Below are 19,137 nucleotides of genomic sequence, written 5' to 3'. Positions count from 1 at the left end.
CCTGCCACAGCAAGTAATGGTTCTATCTGGTATTTTGTCTTTTCCTTGTTCCCTTGTCATTATAAAAATATATCTTTCTGCCTTTTATGCCTTTTTATAGTTATCACTCGTTCTGCACCTATCTTTTTCAATTTTATGCTGTTGGTTTTGGGCTGGGGACAATACTGAGGACTCAAACATGAATGAAGAGCAGGTCACAGGAGGGACATAGGGCCTGAATTTCCAACATCTGCTTGTGAGATGTGTGTAAGATGGTGTAATCATGCAACACAGACCTGCACGTAGCTCTGACAGGCAAGGTTCTGCAGCATCAGCCAGGGGAACCTTCCATAGTTAATGTCTTCCCAAGAGATGCTCTGGAACAAGACCCCAGGTCTACTCCCTAAAACAGTTCTTATCCTTGCCTGGCTCATTATTCCCTTTTTCTTTTTTTCCTCAGAACTGCCAGAATCCCAAATAAATTATCTTTGCTTGGCCCCTTTCACCTGGTTTCTGCTCTCAGAATCTCAATGAATCTCCTCCTACAAGCCCCAAATATAAAACAACTTCTCCCCAGTGCTTTCTTCCATTGCTTCAAGTAAACCCTTGGTCCCTTTGCATTCTAAGAGGCTGCAGAATTGCTTTCTCAGGCCATGTCCTGGTTTGGGCCAGGATGAAGCCAATTTTCTTTTTACTGATTTTTTTCCTTTTACTGATTTTTTTCCTTCAGTGACGTCTCTTCTAAGCAGCACACTTGCTGAAATTAACAGCAAGTTTTCCAGCCAGAGGAATGTTTATAGTTACTGCAGAGAGACCAAGGACATTTTGCTCTGCGTGTAGAATCTGCTGCTTCAGACACTAAAGAAGCTGAAGGGTCATATCTACAGCCCTCCCGTAGGGAGGAATGGACTAGACAGATGACTGAAATTGGCCAAATGAAGTGTTCCATCTCATATGCATCATACTCAGTATAAATTCAGGGATCACGGAAGTTAAGCTCTCTTTTGCTTCCTCTTCTGTTCATGGCCAGCATCCAGGGAGCACTCTGTCTGTCCATCCCCTTTCATCCCTAGGCCTGTGCTTTCCTGACGTTCATATATCTGCCCTCAGCTCCCCTCTGCTCTGCTGCTACCCCTGGCAGTGCTCCAGGACCTTTGCAGGACTGTCCTGCAGCTCAGGAGAGGGCAGTGGGAGTTGCTGGGCAGAGGGAGGGGGAGATAGAGGTTTTGTACATTCCTGCACATATTTGTACATTTTTTATTTTTTTTTTTCATTTGTAATTCATTAAAGTTGTCTAGTTTAGTTTTCCTTTCAGAAGGCTCTCTCCTTAATCTCTCTCTCCTTTCCCTGTCTGGACTGGGGGGAGGAGGTTATAGAAAGCTTATTGTCATTAGTTTAATTGCTGGCCCTGCAATAAACTGTAACAGGCCACCATTACTCTTACAACAGATATGTGGGTGCCAGATAACTTGATTTACACTATGAGCTACATGATTCTTACAGCAGTCTCAGAAAAGCCTCACCCTGGTCTGGTCTTCGGATATAGCTACTGTGAATCTCATTTGTTTCACTGCTTCAGTTCCCTGAAGCATCACACAGCTCTGCTTCTTACTTCTTTGAGGACATTACAGCATGCAATTAGCATAGCTGTGTGCAAGCCAAAAATGCTTATGAGAAGCCTAGATACTGGCCGCTTTACCCAGTTGTAGGACTTTAATTCAGTCATTTGTGCATTAAATTCAGCCAAAATACTAATTTTATGCTGACAGTTACTACATCTTAACTCAAATATGATCTTGGTTTTTACTTTTTCTGTTTGTTTTGGGTTCTTGGTTTTTTGTTTGGTTGTTGTTGTTGTTTTGGGTTTTTTGTGAGTTTTTAAAATATTTATACTCTGTTACAGTGCAGATGAAAGATTTGATGCGACATTTCACACAAATGTGCTGGTGAATTACTCTGGATCCTGCCAGTATATTCCTCCAGGTAAGGCACAGAGAGCATTTTTTCCTTTAAGTCAATGTGTAGCTTTGAATAAGTACAAGCAGTTTTCCTTCATTAATGAAACCAAGGTATTTAGAAGCAGTCTTTGGAAATTTTGCAAGCTTCCACGTAGCCCATCCGAAACTGGCCATGATGGTGGGAGTCAGACCTCCCAGAACTTATAGGGACAAATGAAGGGAACTCAGCCCCCCTAGAGCAGCAGTGTTTGTGCAGGGACATGGTCTTGCACACGAGGTTATGCCAGAATGCTCTCAACCTTTGCAGCAGCAGGCAAAGACAATAATCAAGGATCTCTGTTTTGGAGATTCTATTTTCAAAAGGCATGGCTCAAGCACTTACTGCAAAATATCAAACTGTGCTCAGTTAGGGGACTCAGAGTTGGGGTTCACATTAGCTGTTGTTTTAGGGAACACACAGAAACTATGACTGCAAACAGGTAGCTCAAGTGTAGCACTGGGGATAATTTTCCAGTGAAGCAGAAGGTAGCTGTCTTTCACATAGTGCCTCTTAGCTGGCTGGCATGCAATGAGCTGGCGAGGGAAGGTAAGGCTGCCAAGCCAGAGGTCCACAGGCATGAGGGCTTGCAGGGATGACCCCTGTGCTTTGCCACCAGCTGCCCATTATTCAGGCTGCACGGTTCATCTCTCTCCAAGCTTGCTACACTGTCAGTTGTTTGGGGAACTCCCACAGCTGCAGCTGTGGCCCCAAGAACATTTAAAGCATCCATTAGGGTGTTGTATTTCTTTTTTCTTTCTCTCAGCTGAATATATATTAAAAAATGAAATAATTAAATTGCAACAATATACAAGTATTAATCTCCTAAATTTAAGATGTTGCATAATAATGGCCTAGATACATCCAGAGTAAAATTCAAGGCCCAGGTTAAATTACTGAAGATAAACAATGTATTTTTAAGGGACTGTGGGTCTAATGCAGGGCCTGACAAGGAACTCTTCATAAAAAAAGAGCTGGTCACAGTAGTTGCAGGCACAGGGTGTGGAAGTCTAGGCACTCTATGCTCCTGTCTGGCCTTGTAGCACTGCCTGTGATCTTCCAGGCCAGACAGCATTAGGAGACAGGCTGGACTGCTCCTGGGTGGCCAGAGTGTCCCAGGCAATCTACTTCAAGGAGGCAGTGTGTCTTGGGTAGCGAAGTTATTCCACCTGCACTTGATCAGTTACCCCATGACTATGCCACAGAGACTTTGGGGAATAAAAGTTGCTCAAAATCAATCAAACAGATAAAGGTAGAGATGAATTGTGCCTTGCACATGCCTGATTCTGGCTGATTTCTATCCGCAGGCATTTTGAAAAGCACATGTTACATTGATGTTCGCTGGTTCCCCTTTGACGTGCAGAAGTGTGATTTGAAGTTTGGCTCCTGGACTCACAGTGGCTGGTTAATTGATCTGCAGATGCTCGATGCAGATACTTCCAACTACATCTCAAATGGAGAATGGGATTTAGTGGGTAAGTAGGCTGGCCTGAAAATTTTCAGTATTCTAATTTTCAAAGGCAAGCCCTAAATATATAGAAATTGTCAATCCTACTGGGACATGAAGCACTGATATTAAAAGTCACTATGTAAGAGGCAGAAAAAAAAAATAATAAAAAAAAAAATAGAAAAATAAAAAAGTCACAGATCAGAGACAATCTTTGAGCTGCAGCAATTGAACTGTGTCTGAAAGCAATTGCCTGCAACTGAGTAAGTAAATGAAATCTCCTGTTCCTGATACATCTGAGCAGTTCATCAGAACTAAACTTCGATATGCCATGAAGGTGCACAGAACAGGACAGTGACATCTACTGTAAAATGCCAGCCAAAATTTGATTAGTGTAAACAACAATATTTCAGCAAAACTAGAATAAGCTTTTATAGACATAGATCTGTCTCACCCAGAAAACCATCAAAGCGTCTACCAGCTCATAATAACTGCAGATAACTGCTGCTGTTCAATGTCTCCTTTCCCTTCTGTGCTTTCAAAGATGCCTGTATTTTTAAAAGAGGAATCTGTATCTAGAACTACTTATTTGGAATGAGCTCCTACTGAGTTATTTTGAACTCATTTATGTAGATATAAGTCAGAAGCAATGCTATAGAAATTGATAGACCTTAGACGACCCTAAGCAAAGCTTGCAGAACGGCCATTTCATCTTCCAGTCAGAATGTGTAGACAAGGAAAATAACTGTCCTTGACCAATTATGTGCAGTAGTTTTACTATTCAGGGCATCTGAGAATACAGCAAGGAACATAATTGATACTCACTTTCATGAGAAGTTGAAGGACCCCATAGGGAAATTATCCTAAAGTCTGTCCATTTCAGACCACTCCTGAATTTCCAGTGCTATTTTGTATTGGTTATTTCTGTCCAATAATTTCACATATCTGATGAAGAGACTGGCCTGTGGTTTATCTGTCTTCAACCCTGATCGGGGGTGGAAAAAACAGACATTTACCTAGCTCATAAGGCAAAAGCATTAAGTAACATCTCAGACAGGCCACGGCAAGATCCTTTATGGAGACTTTGCCATGTTCCTGCACGTTGTCATATCTTTTATTGTGTGCACAGAAACAAACAAACAAAAAAAGTGAGCTATGATGACATGAAAGATACAAGATTCTTCCAGCTCCCTTGATATTTCCTTTTCTGCTGCAATTCTTTCCACACAGCATCTGCACTCTGCTGCAGCTGGGTCACCACGGTACTGGCCAACTATGTTTCTTAACCTATAGGTACAACAGTTTTTAAGCTTAACTTAACATCTCTTTTGAAATTTAAGCTGTATCCTCTTTGTTTTTCCTGACAAAACAAATCAAATTATTACTAAAGACAGAAAATATGAACCTGTGGTACTTGTCACACAGAAAATCTGCTGCATGGGGTATTCAACATGACATCAGCTGTTTGTTTCCAGTCTCTTCATGCAGGAAGGTAGAATTCCCATTTTACTGAGTTAAAATTTGGCCACTGCTTGCAAATCTTTCCTTGTTGAGGTTGTGATGCTCAGAACTCTTTTGATCTGGCCCAGATGATCTTTCTTGGCTAAGCCACATTCTAATGACTCAGAAGGCATAAAAATAAACCCTAGAGGCAGAGAAGGTGGACTAAGAACATCACACATCTTTCACTGTTGCCTCAGATGTTGCTGAAGACACTGGCACACTAAGAGTTTTCTTGGATCATTTAACCCTGTAGTGTATTTCAGCTTTCAAACAACATTTGACTGAGGCACGTTGTCCTTTGTCCCCTTTAATCTGTTCATCCATGTCTGTATCATTGTCCACAAGTGTTTGAAAATGGTTTTTGCCTGGTAACTGATTTGGGGATGTCTTTTCTCCCTTACCAATTGCCACAGGACAATTGGAAGCACTCTTCAACACTCAGTGTGTGAAAGAAGTACCACATACTGGCTCTTAAACCCCTTGTCCCATTCTCAGTGATTACCCAGGAGTTCTGCACCTCTCCCCACTGCTCTGATCCTTCTCTCTATAGGTGTCCCAGGAAAGAGGAATGAGATGTACTACGAATGTTGTAAAGAACCATACCCAGATGTCACATATACCATCACCATGCGCCGACGCACTCTCTACTATGGCTTGAACCTACTCATTCCCTGTGTTCTCATATCTGGCTTGGCACTGCTTGTTTTCCTTTTACCAGCTGATTCAGGGGAGAAGATTTCTTTAGGTAAGTGCTAAAGAATTCATTTATTTCATAAGCACTTCCTAAAAAATGAGAAATAATTATCTCATGGTGCTTGATGTATAAAGATTTTCCTAAAGGAGCACAGAAGCACTTGTTTGGTTGTGTAAGCCAAGGTAACAGCCTTTTGTATGGCACACACATAGCCTGTGCTAAATACTTCTAACATCTTCTGGATTTTACCCAGAAGAACTTGTCAGTGGTACAGGCAGCAGTGAGAGTATTCTGTCATCCCTGTTGTTCTGTTCTGTTCTGTAGTACGTTTCAGTGCATTTCACAGCTGATTAACTCTGTTTTTCAGATAGGACATACTGAGACAGAGAAAATGTAGGATTGCGAGCAGCAGCAGCTGGGCATTGGATTTTCCCTTTCCAAGTTCAGCTCCCAAAACACCAAGCCATGAGCCTCCCATAAATGCAAAATGACAGCCAAGGAAGGGCTAGATGATATTTACTGTTGTATGTCAATAAAGACAGGAGGGGTGTTTCCAAGAGAAGACAGGAGAAAGCTTGATATACACAAGACTGTCCCAGGCAAGACCTTAGATAGTTGTACACAGGGAAGAGAGGATGATCAAAGTAATCAAATGAAGTGCCCTTAGTGTTAACAGAACAATCATGCATCAGACCATACTGACTGTCTTACCAGAAGTGAAACACAGGCTATGGGGTATACAATTGCTGTCTATGAAAGGTAGGATGTAGGTAAGGAAAAGATCCCACCTGGAGTGCTGTGTCCACTTCTGGGGTCCCCAGCATAAGAAGGACATGGAGCTGTTTGAGCAATGCCAGAGCAGGGTCACAAAGCTGACTAGAGAACTGGAGCACCTCTCCTATGAAGACAGGCTGAGAGAGTTGGGAAGAGAAGGCTCCAGGGAGACCTTCCAGTACCTGAAGGGGGCCTAGAGGAAAGATGGGGAGGGGCTTTTTACAAAGGCATGTAGTGATAGGTTGAGGGTGAATGGTTTTAAGATGAAAGAGTGTCGATCTATGTTAGATATGAGGAAGAAATTATTTTGATATTGTGATTTTAGCACAATTTGCCCAGGGAAGTTATGGATACCCCCACTCTGGAATTGCTCAAGGCCAGGTTGTATGGGGTTTTGAGCAACCTGATCTAGTGGGAGGTGTCCCTGCCCAAGCAGGAGGATTGGAACTAGATGATCCTTGAGGTCCATTCCAACCCAAATTATTCTCTGTTTCTATGAATTATTTGAGCTGAAGTATAATGTTGACACAAAAATGGGAGATAGTGTTCATGCGTTGACCTTGTGATTTCTCAGCACCAGAGTAGTTAGGCTTAGCAACAGTCTTTCGAGACAGAACAAAGAGCTACTTTAAAACAGGCTGCAGAAGTTTGGAGGTTGCTCTATAATAAGCAATAGCAAAAACCTAACCTCATGTCTGTGCAAATGCCTCCTAGCCTTTAATAGCCATCTGGGCTTTGCACTATGTTTTGGAAAAACTTTGTAGTTTACCAGTTCTGCAAGCTACATTTCAATTCACAGGAAAGATTGGTCCATTTTTTTCTAAGAGGAGCAAATGTTCTGGTGTAATTGAGAAAAGTAAAAAGACAGCAGGTAAAGTTGCATCCAAAAATGCTCCCACTTTGTGGATCTTCTCATCTGCACTGACAGACAAAAAGCCATGGGTTTGGCTTAGCCATAGATGAGGACAAGGTTATATTTAACAGCAAATACATCAGAGGAGCAGTTGCAGAGTTTGTGTTCCTCATCCTTGCCCTCCGTGTTCACTCCCTCCAGGTATCACAGTCCTGCTTTCCCTGACTGTATTCATGCTGCTTGTGGCTGAGATCATGCCTGCAACTTCTGACTCAGTCCCACTCATAGGTAAGTTGATTTTCTCTACCCTGAGCACAAGGTATGATGGACCTCAAGAGTTGTTCAAAGCTTATTTGAGGACTAACTCTTTTTTTTGTTACTATAGTTTTGCATTTCAGTATTATCAGGAATAAACCTCTGTCTGGGATTTATTGTTTGCATGTATGAGAAGAGCCTACATGAGGCATATAAAAAAGCTCCGGAAATATCAGATAAGCTTCTAACTGCAACAATAAGTGGCCAGGGAATCAACATACAACATAGAAGTCTGGGTAGGCAAAGTACAAAGCCAACATCACCAATGCACAGGCATGAGTGGGATACCAGAATAGTACTCAGCCTTGGCTCTGGATTAATTCAGTTTGGTCATAAAGTCTTTTCAACAACTCTTTGGATCAATCTGTGTGCTCAGAGAGCTTTTGAAGGTCTCAGTGCTGCTGGCTGGAGAAAATTCATCTTCCTTCTTCTCCATCTCCCATCATCCCTGCTGTTATGCATCTCTTCCCCACCTTCACCCTTCTCTTCCTCTTCTCTACTGCCTGCTCCAAGAGCAACTCAAGGTAGTACTGTCAAAATTCTAATACACCAATGGAGTATTTTTACCACTTGCTGAAAACTATGTGATGGATTATCATCTGGGGAATGTGGGCCTGACAAACATTGCTGCATCCTCTATTTTAATAGGAACATCCCTCTACCTTGATCACAGGGGTCCTCAGTTTCTCACCTGTTAATTGGAGAGAACATTATTCCCTGACATCATAGAAAGGTAGAGAATATAAACCTGTTCTTGTTCACAAAATAAAGTATGAACACCAGAGGAAAACTCACAGCCTATTTAAATATCATCTCCTGAACTAAGGTCTATCTTTGCATACAAATAATGACTAAAGTACATTCCAGGAAGCAGAAATAAACAAAATTTTGACAATATATCTATGTGCTAATGGAAGCAGCACCTTTCCATTGTATAATTAAAGCCTTGTACAAGTTATGTCATCAATAGGACAAAAAAGCGTTTACTCAAACAACCTCATTGTGTCACTTCAAGGATTAAAACCTCAGACTGAATTATGGGGAATGAAGGAGACCATGTAACAGTAAGGGCAGCAGCATCCATAGGCAAGAGTTTCTGAAAGCCTCCAAGTAACTTGGACTTCCTATTGAAAATCAACAAGACTCTTGCCTCTGAGTCCCACAGGAACTTCCAAAAAACTAACAGAATTTATCTCTGAACACATACCTAGGGCTCCACAGAGGCAGATACAATTTTGAAAGAAACATTTTGTGTAGGGGTGAGACACAGGCATCTTGGACATGTAAGTTTGCTTCATGTAATACATAAAAAATCTGTTTGGAATTAGTAAAGGGATGCTCTTGCCTATGCCCAGTCCACTAGTTTTAACTAGACTGTTTTCTACTGATATAGTCCCCTATCAGAGAAAGTAAGATTTGTACCAAGAAAATCAATGAATAGTTATGTATCATTACAGATCTTGATGCTGTAATAACAGATCAATTTCTACTTAACCTCAGCATAGCTGTATGAACATTACATATTGGGAAAAGGTGAGGAGCAGTGATGTTGGTGAACCCTGTTGCATCAAGTTCCCCTTCTCCAGGTGGATGTTGGCTCAATTATTAGGGCTTCTCACAACTTTCCACCCTTTTTGGATCACAAAGTCAAAGACAAACTGAAGGACTATCTTTTCACAAATATGCCTCGTTGACAGTATATATTGTTGCAAGTGTTTTCCTAGTGCCTGAATAATTAGAGCGTGTCAAATGCATTAGAAATACACCTCTCAAAGTTGTCATGTAGGTCAAACACAGTCTGTTTCTTTCATCTGCTCATTAGAAAAAAAATTTAATTGTGAAACAGTGTAAAAGAATAATCCTTGCACATGGATGCTTTTTGACACCCTGGAGACTGACTTCAGGTATCCAGATGTGGGATATCTAAAACAACTCTGTGGCTACTGTCATCTGATGCTTCCCTGTTACATCCCAAAAGCAAACTGAACCTCGACACAGTGGGATGCACTTGGGCTGCTTGATCTGAAACTTAACCATTCCTGTGCAATGGAAGATTTTGTTTCATAGGATCACAAGACAGATCAGATTGGAAAGGACTTTTGGAAGTGGAAGACTGTGTGATTAGCCTTGTTAAAGATGGTGTAAATTGACATCTACTGATCTCCCACTACTTGCAAATGTTTTAATTGTTTATAGAAAGCAGTCCTGTTGGTCAGACAATATTCATCCTTGATAAATGCAGGCTGGCTGTTCCCAGTCCCCACCTTCTCTGTCAAGGGTCCAGAATGTACCCTAAGGACTCACTTCCCAGTTTAACCAGGGATAAAACTCAGAATGACGGGGCTGTAGTTCTTTGGATTGTCCTTTTAGACTTTTTTGGAGGTGGGTGCAACATCTGTCTTTCTCCAGTTGTTAGGGATATTTATCCATCTCTGTGGCCTTGCAATGATACCCTTAAGACTCTTGGTAGCACCTATCTGGTCCCTCAGACATGGGCAAGTTCAGATCTCATAACCAATCCCTGAATCCATCTACTGCTGGTTGTTTTCCTCGTTTTTGAACCGTATCTCTAAGCACAGAGATAAAGGAGACCTAGATGATGAAAACTGAGGCAAATAACATACTGCCTTGGCTTTATGTCTGTCCACTGTCACTAAATCTTCCTCCCCATTTATAAGTAAGCCTGTGTTTTCCTTTTTCAGCTTTTTACATTACACTGTATTGCCTTTTCAGCAGACATCAGGGATGTCCAAGTCCCCCGTGACAACCAGGATTTGTGATACACAGGCTTCCTTTAATTGCTTTAAGAAAGCCGCTTTCCCGTATCTGCTGTGTTTGGGTGGTCTATAATACACTCCCATCACAGCATCACTGTTGTTGGCTTCCTCATTGAGTCTGACCCATAGGCTTTCAGGCTGTTCTCATCAATCCCAAGGAGGAACACCTCACATTCAAATGGCTCCTTGTTGTCTTCACTGACTGCTCCCCCTAAACAGCTGGTACCTATGCATCTGAGCATTCCAGTAATGAAAGATGTCCCTCCACTCTCAGTTGTACCAGAAGTATTATCTTTCATGTCCATACAGAGTTCCAGTTGCTTCTGTGTATTTCCCAGACTTCATACACCTGCTTGCTCTGCAAGTGAGGCCCTCCACCTTGTTTCACCATTCCTTTCTCGCTCTGGCTACTCAGCACTACTTTGTTTTCAATCTAGTCCACTGTTTCTACATTTAATATTGCATTGTAATGTCTCTTTGACAGTATTCCTACTTTAAAGTCCTACTCCCAACTCCTTTCTCCACTCTGAATATGCAGGAACTGTTCACTCACTTGCCTTCTGTACCCAAGAGCCCTCATTCAGCTAATGAGCAAAGCTAAGATCTGTGGGTTTACATGATCTTTGAGCTCTGAAAGCCTTACCTTTACTCTAACAGGGTAGCACAACATAATCTCTTCACAATGATTGTTTAAGTGATCCTAAACGGCATATTTTAGTTGATGAACTGGATATACCAGGTCATGACCACAATTCTCCAGTGTCACCTCTGCTCCAGTTGAAAATCCTCAGGAATGTGTGAGGTAAAGGAGGACACTTGGACTGCTTGTTCAAATTTTTGAGAATCAGCACATTTAGTGCCAGGTTACAGGAATAAACAAATCTTCTAAAGCATGTAGTTTGAGAAGGATGCAAGTAATTTGGAGTACGAAGATCCATTGCTGGGCCAGAAAAAAGCCACTGTCGCTGGTCTTCATGCATGCAGGAGTAGAAGTCCTCAGAAAGCGTGAACCCATGCTCTTTTAAAACTTGCTTTATATTTGTAGATTCTGGGTTTTTAAAAACAAACATGCATCTACACCTACCTGGACCTGGATGAACAATCCCAGCCTTCGCTTATACAAAACCACTAGCACCTAACATGTGCCTCTTATCCACATTCTGACTTCAGCTTTAACTACTTGATGTAATAACATGGGAAATTCTTAAAGCTGCTGTTCAGACTTTCTTTGTTGAGGCAGGAAAGGAAAACTGATCTAATATGACTCCAAGAAAATAACTAGCTTCTGAGGTCTGGTAAATTTACAAAGAAGTATGGAAATCGTACCCTGATTCTTCTTAATTGACGCCACTCTCGCTTGACCTCAACTTACAGTAAATGAAGAACCTCTCAACATAAATAAACACAAGCTAGCAGGTGGGGCAAAACACTTGCCTTCATTTTTACCTGTCTGCAAAGTGGCTCCCTTCTTCCTTGGTATGTTGTTTGCATTCTCCCTCTGTTTGTAAAGCTGCCCAAAGCAGACTCCCTTACTCCATATGTGCAACATCACCACATGATGGACTCCCATTTCTATTCAGCCTACTGACTGCTGTGTTAATATACATAAAACCCAACCCAGGTTATTTTCTGTAAAAAGCAAGTGACAAAGCTTGGAAATCAAAGCTAGAAATCAACAGCAGACTGTTCATCACCTTTGAACACCAGGACTCTGCTACTGCCCTACACAGCAGGGTGATGGTTAGTGCTTTCCTTTCCACAGTGACCCAGTGCCTTTCTATGCCAAGAAATATTTCAGTTGGACAGCCTGTGTCACTCTGTTTGCCTTCTGCTCTTGCTCATCTTTCTTTGGGGCTTACATTCATAGGAGAGTTTCGTTTTTTAAAGGAATAAGATATTTTCAAAAAACAGTTTTCAGCAGCATGCATATGTGTGAAGCAAGGCACTGCCATCTTTCAAAAGTTGAATCCTGCCCTTCTGCAAACTCATCTGCAATGCCAAAGAAAGGAGAAGTCTGAGAACCAGAGCAAAGATGCCTCTGTTTCTTTTTTAAAAATTAACCACCCATGACAAAAGAAACCATCTCAGCAATTTGGATTGAAAGCATTAAAATCCTACGACACCTACAAACACAGCAGTTTGGCCAGGACCCAATACAAGTCAAGTATATGAACAAGGCTTGTTTCATTACAGGGTCCTGCAGGTCCCTTCTGGCACTTAAAATCTCTAGAGTGTAGCTTCTAAGAGGCTTTCAGACTGTGACTATATACAGCATCATCTGTGTCCTAAACTTACCCTTCCTAATATAGCTTAATCATGCCTCATGGGAAGTGTGCCTGGCTGCACTAGTGATTTGACTTACTTTCAATTTCTCTGTTTAAAAATACTTCTATCAAGCATCTATGCAAGTAGGCAGATGGAGTTTGTTACTTGAGAAAGGATATAAATAAATGAAGAGGCACCCATATGTGTTACACACCTGAAATTACTGGTCTGAGTGCACTGGATAAAATCAGAAATCCTGTATGATACAGCTCAGGTAAATGACAACAGTTGTTCCTGCTTCTAAAATTGTATGCAGCTATGCACAGATTTTCCTCACACAATAAATGCCAGTAATTTCATGGGGAATTCATGCACCTTCCTGCTAACACCATTGTACCCAGTCTAGTGCATTATTTAAGAAGGGTTATCCATGTCCCACTGCATTGTTTTCCTGCTTGAATGACAAAATTGAAATTAAACAAATACTGTCATTTCAATTATAGCTTGTGTACAAGGTCAGGTCCTACCCATTTAAACTAAGGTATCAGACTTTAGATCTGAGAACTACATTTGAGTCATTTAGATCTAAACCAGAAGGGCTTTTTTATTTCAGTGAAGACAATATGATCCCTGTGAATAGCACTAGATAATCAAATCTAGTTGTGGTAATAGTTTTATGACCACTTCTGAAGAAAGGATAAGTTCCTTCCTTAGGCAATAGTCATATGCCTGAATTCCTTTTTTTAAAGAGTGCTCTGCCTCCCTGTGTACAGTCCCTGACCTGCTTCATTAAACTCTGTTTTCCATTTGAAAGTAACCTCGTAATTAAGGCTGGGAAATCATGCATTAAGAAGGAACTAAGGAACAACTTTCCTTAAGTCTCATAACTGTAACTCTTCCCCTTCATGATTATCCTTTGACTAGAACATCCTTAGGATTACACAGTTGGTAGCCATGCTTACCCTCATCAAGTGATACCTGGCAAAGCAGTGACCAGAATCTCATTCGTCTTTCACTGCTGCAGGAATGTCTTAAAGAAGCAATGTCTCAGTGTAAGTTGCTACCTTGGACTCATAGACTTAAAAAAATTTAATCACTTAATGTTCCAATACTACCAAAACAGCCAGTTTTTCTGATCAATCCACAGCCCATGGTAAAGTCAGATGTGGGAAAAAGCCATTGCTCTGGAAAAGCGAGGCACCATAGTGACAAGCATGACCAGCACAGCTTGCTGACCTTCTATCTCCCTGCCTGCAATATCATCTCCAAAGGGGAAAAACATTTGGGCCCATATGGTACTGAGAAGGTTGTAGCTGTCCCCACTTCTCCCTCTCCCTCCATCCTGGCTGCTTCCAGCACCTGATGTGTTGTTTGTTTGTTTGTTTGTTTTTAACAAAACACCATTAAGCTCCCAGACCTAGTAAGCAGCTGCTTCTACTTTGCAATGAGACACAGGCTGCAAGGCTCCCAATCCACCCACCCACATCCCCCTTGCAGTCACCTCTGGTTTACTTTGCTGCAGTCACACTGCCATGAGAACACGGTGCCACCGTGCAGAAACAGACCCGGAAATGCTTACTTTGAAAACCTGACCCAGCCCTTTACTCTCGTATTGGTCCAAAGCTACTGCAGTTTTTGAGTTCAGGCCCCAGGTGGCACAGAGATTAGAGTCACAAAGAGAAACAGCCAGGAGGACCCACAGCAGGATGCCTCCAGCTTGAGACCAAAGCTGCAATACGCTCTATGTTGGCTGTTCTTCCTCCACTCCAGGCAGAGCTCTGCCAAAGTGTGACTTGCAACACAGTTTGTCAAAACAAATAAAGCATGCTTGTACCCAGAAGCCAAATCTTGACATGAAATGTTCAGACCTCTCAGGTCAGCCAGATGATTTGTTTCTCCCATAAAAAGTTTTTACACCTGGAAAGGTAAAGTGTGCTCTTGCACAGGAGAAATTATTATTATTATTATTATTATTATTATTATTATTATTATTATTATTATTATTATTATTATTATTATTATTATTATTATTATTATTATTATTATTATTATTATTATTATTATTATTATTATTATTATTATTATTATTATTATTATTATTATTATTATTATTATTATTATTATTATTGTTGTTGTTGTTGTTGTTGTTGTTGTTGTTGTTGTTGTTGTTGTTGTTGTTGTTGTTGTTGTTGTTGTTATTGTTATTATTATTATTGTTATTATTGTTATTATTGTTTTTATTTTTCCCCAATGTCCAAATAACTCCAAAGTGCTGCAAATAATTATTTCCTTCCAGCTGTCTCCAAAATAACACCACTGGTGATGAATCAAGAATCTGTATTTTTCTCTAAAATGAGTTTTATAGCAGAAAGCATGGAACACCTGAAAACTGGCTTGTGCAGAGAATATTTGAAAGGAGAAAACAGGGCTTATGGGTATGAGGAACTGTCACTTCCTATGATTAACATCCATGAGATGTGTCCAGCTTGACATCTTGACTGGACATATCAAATAGTGCACAATAAAAAATAGTTATCTTCACTTCCACATAAAAAGTTACACTGCTCTCTGTCTTCTTCTACTGAGCTCCTTTTCTTTCTTCTTTAAAAACAATAATTCTTAGGGCTCTACTATCATGACTTATTTTCAGCTGTGTCCTCTGCTCACCATTCTTCATTATGCCTATGATATTTCAGTAAAAATTAAGGTTTTACACTGTGAATAAGTACATTTGCAGCAGTTGATTGGAGTGATTTCTTGTAGTCAGTCATACAGCAAACAAGGCTGTGGATTACTAAGACAAGGAAGCAGTGCAGTGTGTTGCCACCTTCAGGAGTTACAAATTGTTTTAAGTTATGAGCATAAGGTATTAGTGGTTCTGACTTGAGAGAGAAAATAAGGTTAATCTTCTTTTACATTTTCTGTCATCAGCCTTTATATTCTCAGCTGCTGCCACCTCACTTTACTCTGTCTCTTCTTGATTTTGTGGAGTGCTATTCTGTCCTCCCATGGTTCTGCCTGGTGCCTTGCTGGGATGAGGACCCTGATCAGTCTCTTTGGTGAAACAGAAATTGTCATTTACAGAAGTTTACAGTTTCATGGCCTGGGTTTAAAGGTGTTTTTCCCAAAGCTGTAAGCTTTGGATGCTTTTATTTTGTTTAAAAAACTAAACCAACAAACAACAAAAAAACCCCCACAGTTTTACTTTTCAAACACCAGTTCTATTATTTGAAAGCATCTGGGAGATGCAATGTGGAAGACTAGCAATGTGGAAGACTAACATGACAGGTGCCAATCATGGTTACTTTCTTCTTCCCTTTTCATTGCTGGTTCTTGAAGACTGGCAAAATTCAGCCCTAGTATAGGTCTGGGCTGCTTCAAGGCTTTGGGGCTTTCTCCCCCTGAAATGAATACAGCACCTGTTCCTAATTGGGCTGCATATATCTATCTGCCAGTCCATTTCATAGGTATCTTGTAATATTTGATTGGCTGACGCTGTTAATAGAGGTGAAGGACCATGCTCTACTTCTTCCATCCTTACTTTCCAACTGGATACTTCACTCTGCCTTGAACAGAAGTCTCGCCCCTGCCCCCTCACCCACTAATCACCTGGCAAATGAAGGTGGTGGACACCCAGCCATCTCTCTTTCCTGTCACCAGGAGAAAAAAAAATGAACTTCTTCCCAGTCTGCTCCTGAGACAACAGTCTCCATGGCAGTTTTCTGACCTCTGTTCTTGGGTTTACAGCACATAAAACTGGAAGTGTGGATTCCTCTCCTGATCATTGGCCAGGATCTTGAGTCAGATAATACCAACTTGTTTCCAAGTTCAACCAGATGACAACTTTCCAATTTTAAATGGATCACTTCATGCCTTTGAAGTCTGGTTGCATCTAAATGTGTAGAATTTATGGAAGTTATTTAGCGATCTATGGAAGTAATTAAACCAGTGCTATCACCATTGCTGTGTTTCTGTTACATGGGGCATGCTGGAATGAGATCAGCCAGCTTTCCTGACACCTGAGTTCTTGGTTTGCTCTGCTTCTGCCTAGCTGTTGGCTCTGCTCTCATGGGGAAGTGCAACAGAGACCTTTAAATTTATCTTATCCTTGAGACTGTGTTATCTAACCCAGCTGCATCATTCATTTGCAAGGGAAAGTTGTGCTTGCCTCTTGAAGCAATTGCACACTGGTTTCAGAAAGGCCTGAGAACTTCATTATTAGGAACAAGCTTTTTTGCTGCTAAGGCAGTGGGAAGTGGTATTAAGAAACAGAGCTGGGACAAAAATTGCCTTGGAGCTTGTATTGAACTTTTTGCTTTTCTTGCAAGCTGCAGGAGGGAGAGCTGGGGGTGGGAAAAGGCTGCTGTCTGAGGCAATGTCACATACTCTCCTACATCAACCCATCATATCAGCCAAATGAAATAGTCCTTGGTATTTTGCCACAGCAGCTTTCAAATGTCTTTAGCCCTGTGGGTAACTCCTCTTTACATTCCAGTGCATCAAGCTCACCTCTGGTAGGAGGAAGCTGTACTGACACTTAGGAGATACGGTTTAAAGTTTTAGTTCTGGCATTCAATATTTCAATTTCCTTCCTGTGTGGCATGCTTAAATTTAGCACTCAGCAAGGGTACACTGTACTTTTGTAGAAACCGAAAAAAAAGTGGTCTTGAGGCTGAAGAGGACCCTGGAAAAAAAAACCTAACCCCTTGAGCAGTGGTGAGGCAAGGGAGGGGGCCTGGTGACAGCTCCTAAGAGGGTCAAGTGACACCATGAAGACAGCATTTCCCTCCAGCTCCTCTGCTAGCACTGCAGGGGGATGCTGGTGTTCAGTGGATCTGGTCAGGTCAACACCTCACTGCTCTGGCAGCAGGTGGGGAGCCGGTCCTTGGATTGGAGGCCCTACGTTCTTCTCTTCCTTCACAGGACAGGAGGGAGCTGAGCAGATACACCGGAAAGCTCAAAGGCCTCAAATGCTCCAGTGTGGAAGACCAGATAAGATGTTTGGGCATGATGCAGAGCTTCTCAAATGTAGATCTTGAGGCATGGCCAAGGAATATAATTTGCCTTTCGTTTGTTTTTTTCCCTCCTAACTAAGTCCTTCTTTTCCTTGCAGCTCAGTATTTCGCGAGCATCATGGTCATTGTCGGTCTGTCTGTGGTGGTTACAGTGCTGGTTCTGCAGTTTCATCATCATGACCCACAAGCAGGAAAGATGCCCAAATGGGTAAGCAGCTTTGATGGTAAATATTCAACAATCCATTGAAAGGAAAAAATAATCTAAAATCTGTAGTAAATTAGTTACAGATAAGGGGCAGAAGTTTTTCTCCATTAATCAAAGAGTCAGCTACAGACAGTATGTGTGACATGCTTGCTAGTAGAGGGAATGAACAAACATACTAAATTTCATTTTTCATTAAAAACTGTTCCTGTGTTTTGGGTTTTCTTTGGGGTTTTTTTTCTGGGTTTTCTTTGGGGTGTTTGAGCCACAGCAGAACACTTTGTAAATGCTAAACCCATGGGCAACACCTTTGATTTCTAACCACCAGCACTGACAAAATGCAACACTTCAAAGCACTAAACACAGATCTCTGTAGGGCAGTTTGTCGGCTTTGTTCCCTTACAAAGGTTCTCACTGCAGATAGCAACAGAGCTGTAATCTCCCAGAATAAAAACAGGAGGTGAAGCCAGTTTACTTTTGTCTTGCCACTGTTGCAATTATGAGCTGGATTCAGCTCTTGGTCTCAGTCTGGCTATACTGAGGAGACCCCTGGACTTCTGTCACATGTAGGTTAGAACACTCATCCAATGCACCACAACAGTTACACGCAGGGAAATTACAGCAGTTAGTAGTAGCAATTAGATTTCAAACTGCCCAATTTAATTGATTTACCATTATTCTTTTGAAAAGAGGCCTGCTGTAGTAGGTGGCTGAATTCCTCAAAGGAGTATAAAATAGGTTTTCCATTAAAAAGCCAGAAAAACTCAGCCAAGGCTGTTTATTTAGGCTTAAACAATAGAGATATGGGATGTGCTAAAAGCAGCTGTTAGTCTGTTGCATAGGGTTTATTTTTCAGCTGAATCAAAACATGGGTCCCCAAAATATCTAAATATATATCTTTCCATACTATCTGAGAAATTGTTGAAAACCATGCAGATGATTTTGTGCCCTCTTCTCAATTACAGAGATCTGGGATTGTTTGCTAAAGACAGGATTTCAAGAACCATTTTGTAAAGAAAGATTTTTTTACATCTGTTTTGCTTTATAAGATAAGTGGGCATTGAATACCTCTGTGTTCAACACGTATCTGAAAAAGGTCATTCTCAGGAAGAAGCCAGACCCCAAGAGCACCATTTGAAAGCAGATAGCTGGGGAGCACAGAAAGCAGTCTGTCTTGCTGAAGTACCACACAGACTAACTATAACAGCCATGATATATATAAAAAATGTAATGTTTTAATTTGTAATTTTTAAATGTACAAACGCTCTCTCTATTCCTAGTATGATCACTGTCTTTCAGGTCCGTGTCATCCTGCTGA

At 41.2% G+C, this 19,137-nt stretch overlaps 1 protein-coding gene across 1 annotated transcript in view; it reads left to right on the top strand.

Moving 5' to 3' along the window:
• The window catches only part of LOC104394214 (neuronal acetylcholine receptor subunit alpha-7-like), a 59,596-nt gene that overhangs the window by 39,821 nt on the left and 638 nt on the right, over nt 1-19,137 (top strand). Inside the window, exons 5-10 of the mRNA XM_010003784.1 lie at nt 1,883-1,962; nt 3,282-3,449; nt 5,475-5,669; nt 7,447-7,533; nt 17,716-17,825; nt 19,119-19,134. Coding sequence (XP_010002086.1) covers nt 1,883-1,962; nt 3,282-3,449; nt 5,475-5,669; nt 7,447-7,533; nt 17,716-17,825; nt 19,119-19,134 — 656 coding nt within the window. The remainder of the gene's footprint in view (nt 1-1,882; nt 1,963-3,281; nt 3,450-5,474; nt 5,670-7,446; nt 7,534-17,715; nt 17,826-19,118; nt 19,135-19,137) is intronic.

Source organism: Chaetura pelagica, unplaced genomic scaffold, assembly GCF_000747805.2.
Source record: "Chaetura pelagica isolate M959 unplaced genomic scaffold, ChaPel_1.0 scaffold241, whole genome shotgun sequence".
Classification (NCBI taxonomy): domain Eukaryota; kingdom Metazoa; phylum Chordata; class Aves; order Apodiformes; family Apodidae; genus Chaetura; species Chaetura pelagica.
Note: the sequence above shows the minus strand (reverse complement) of the source record. Positions and strands in the feature narration are given on the sequence as shown.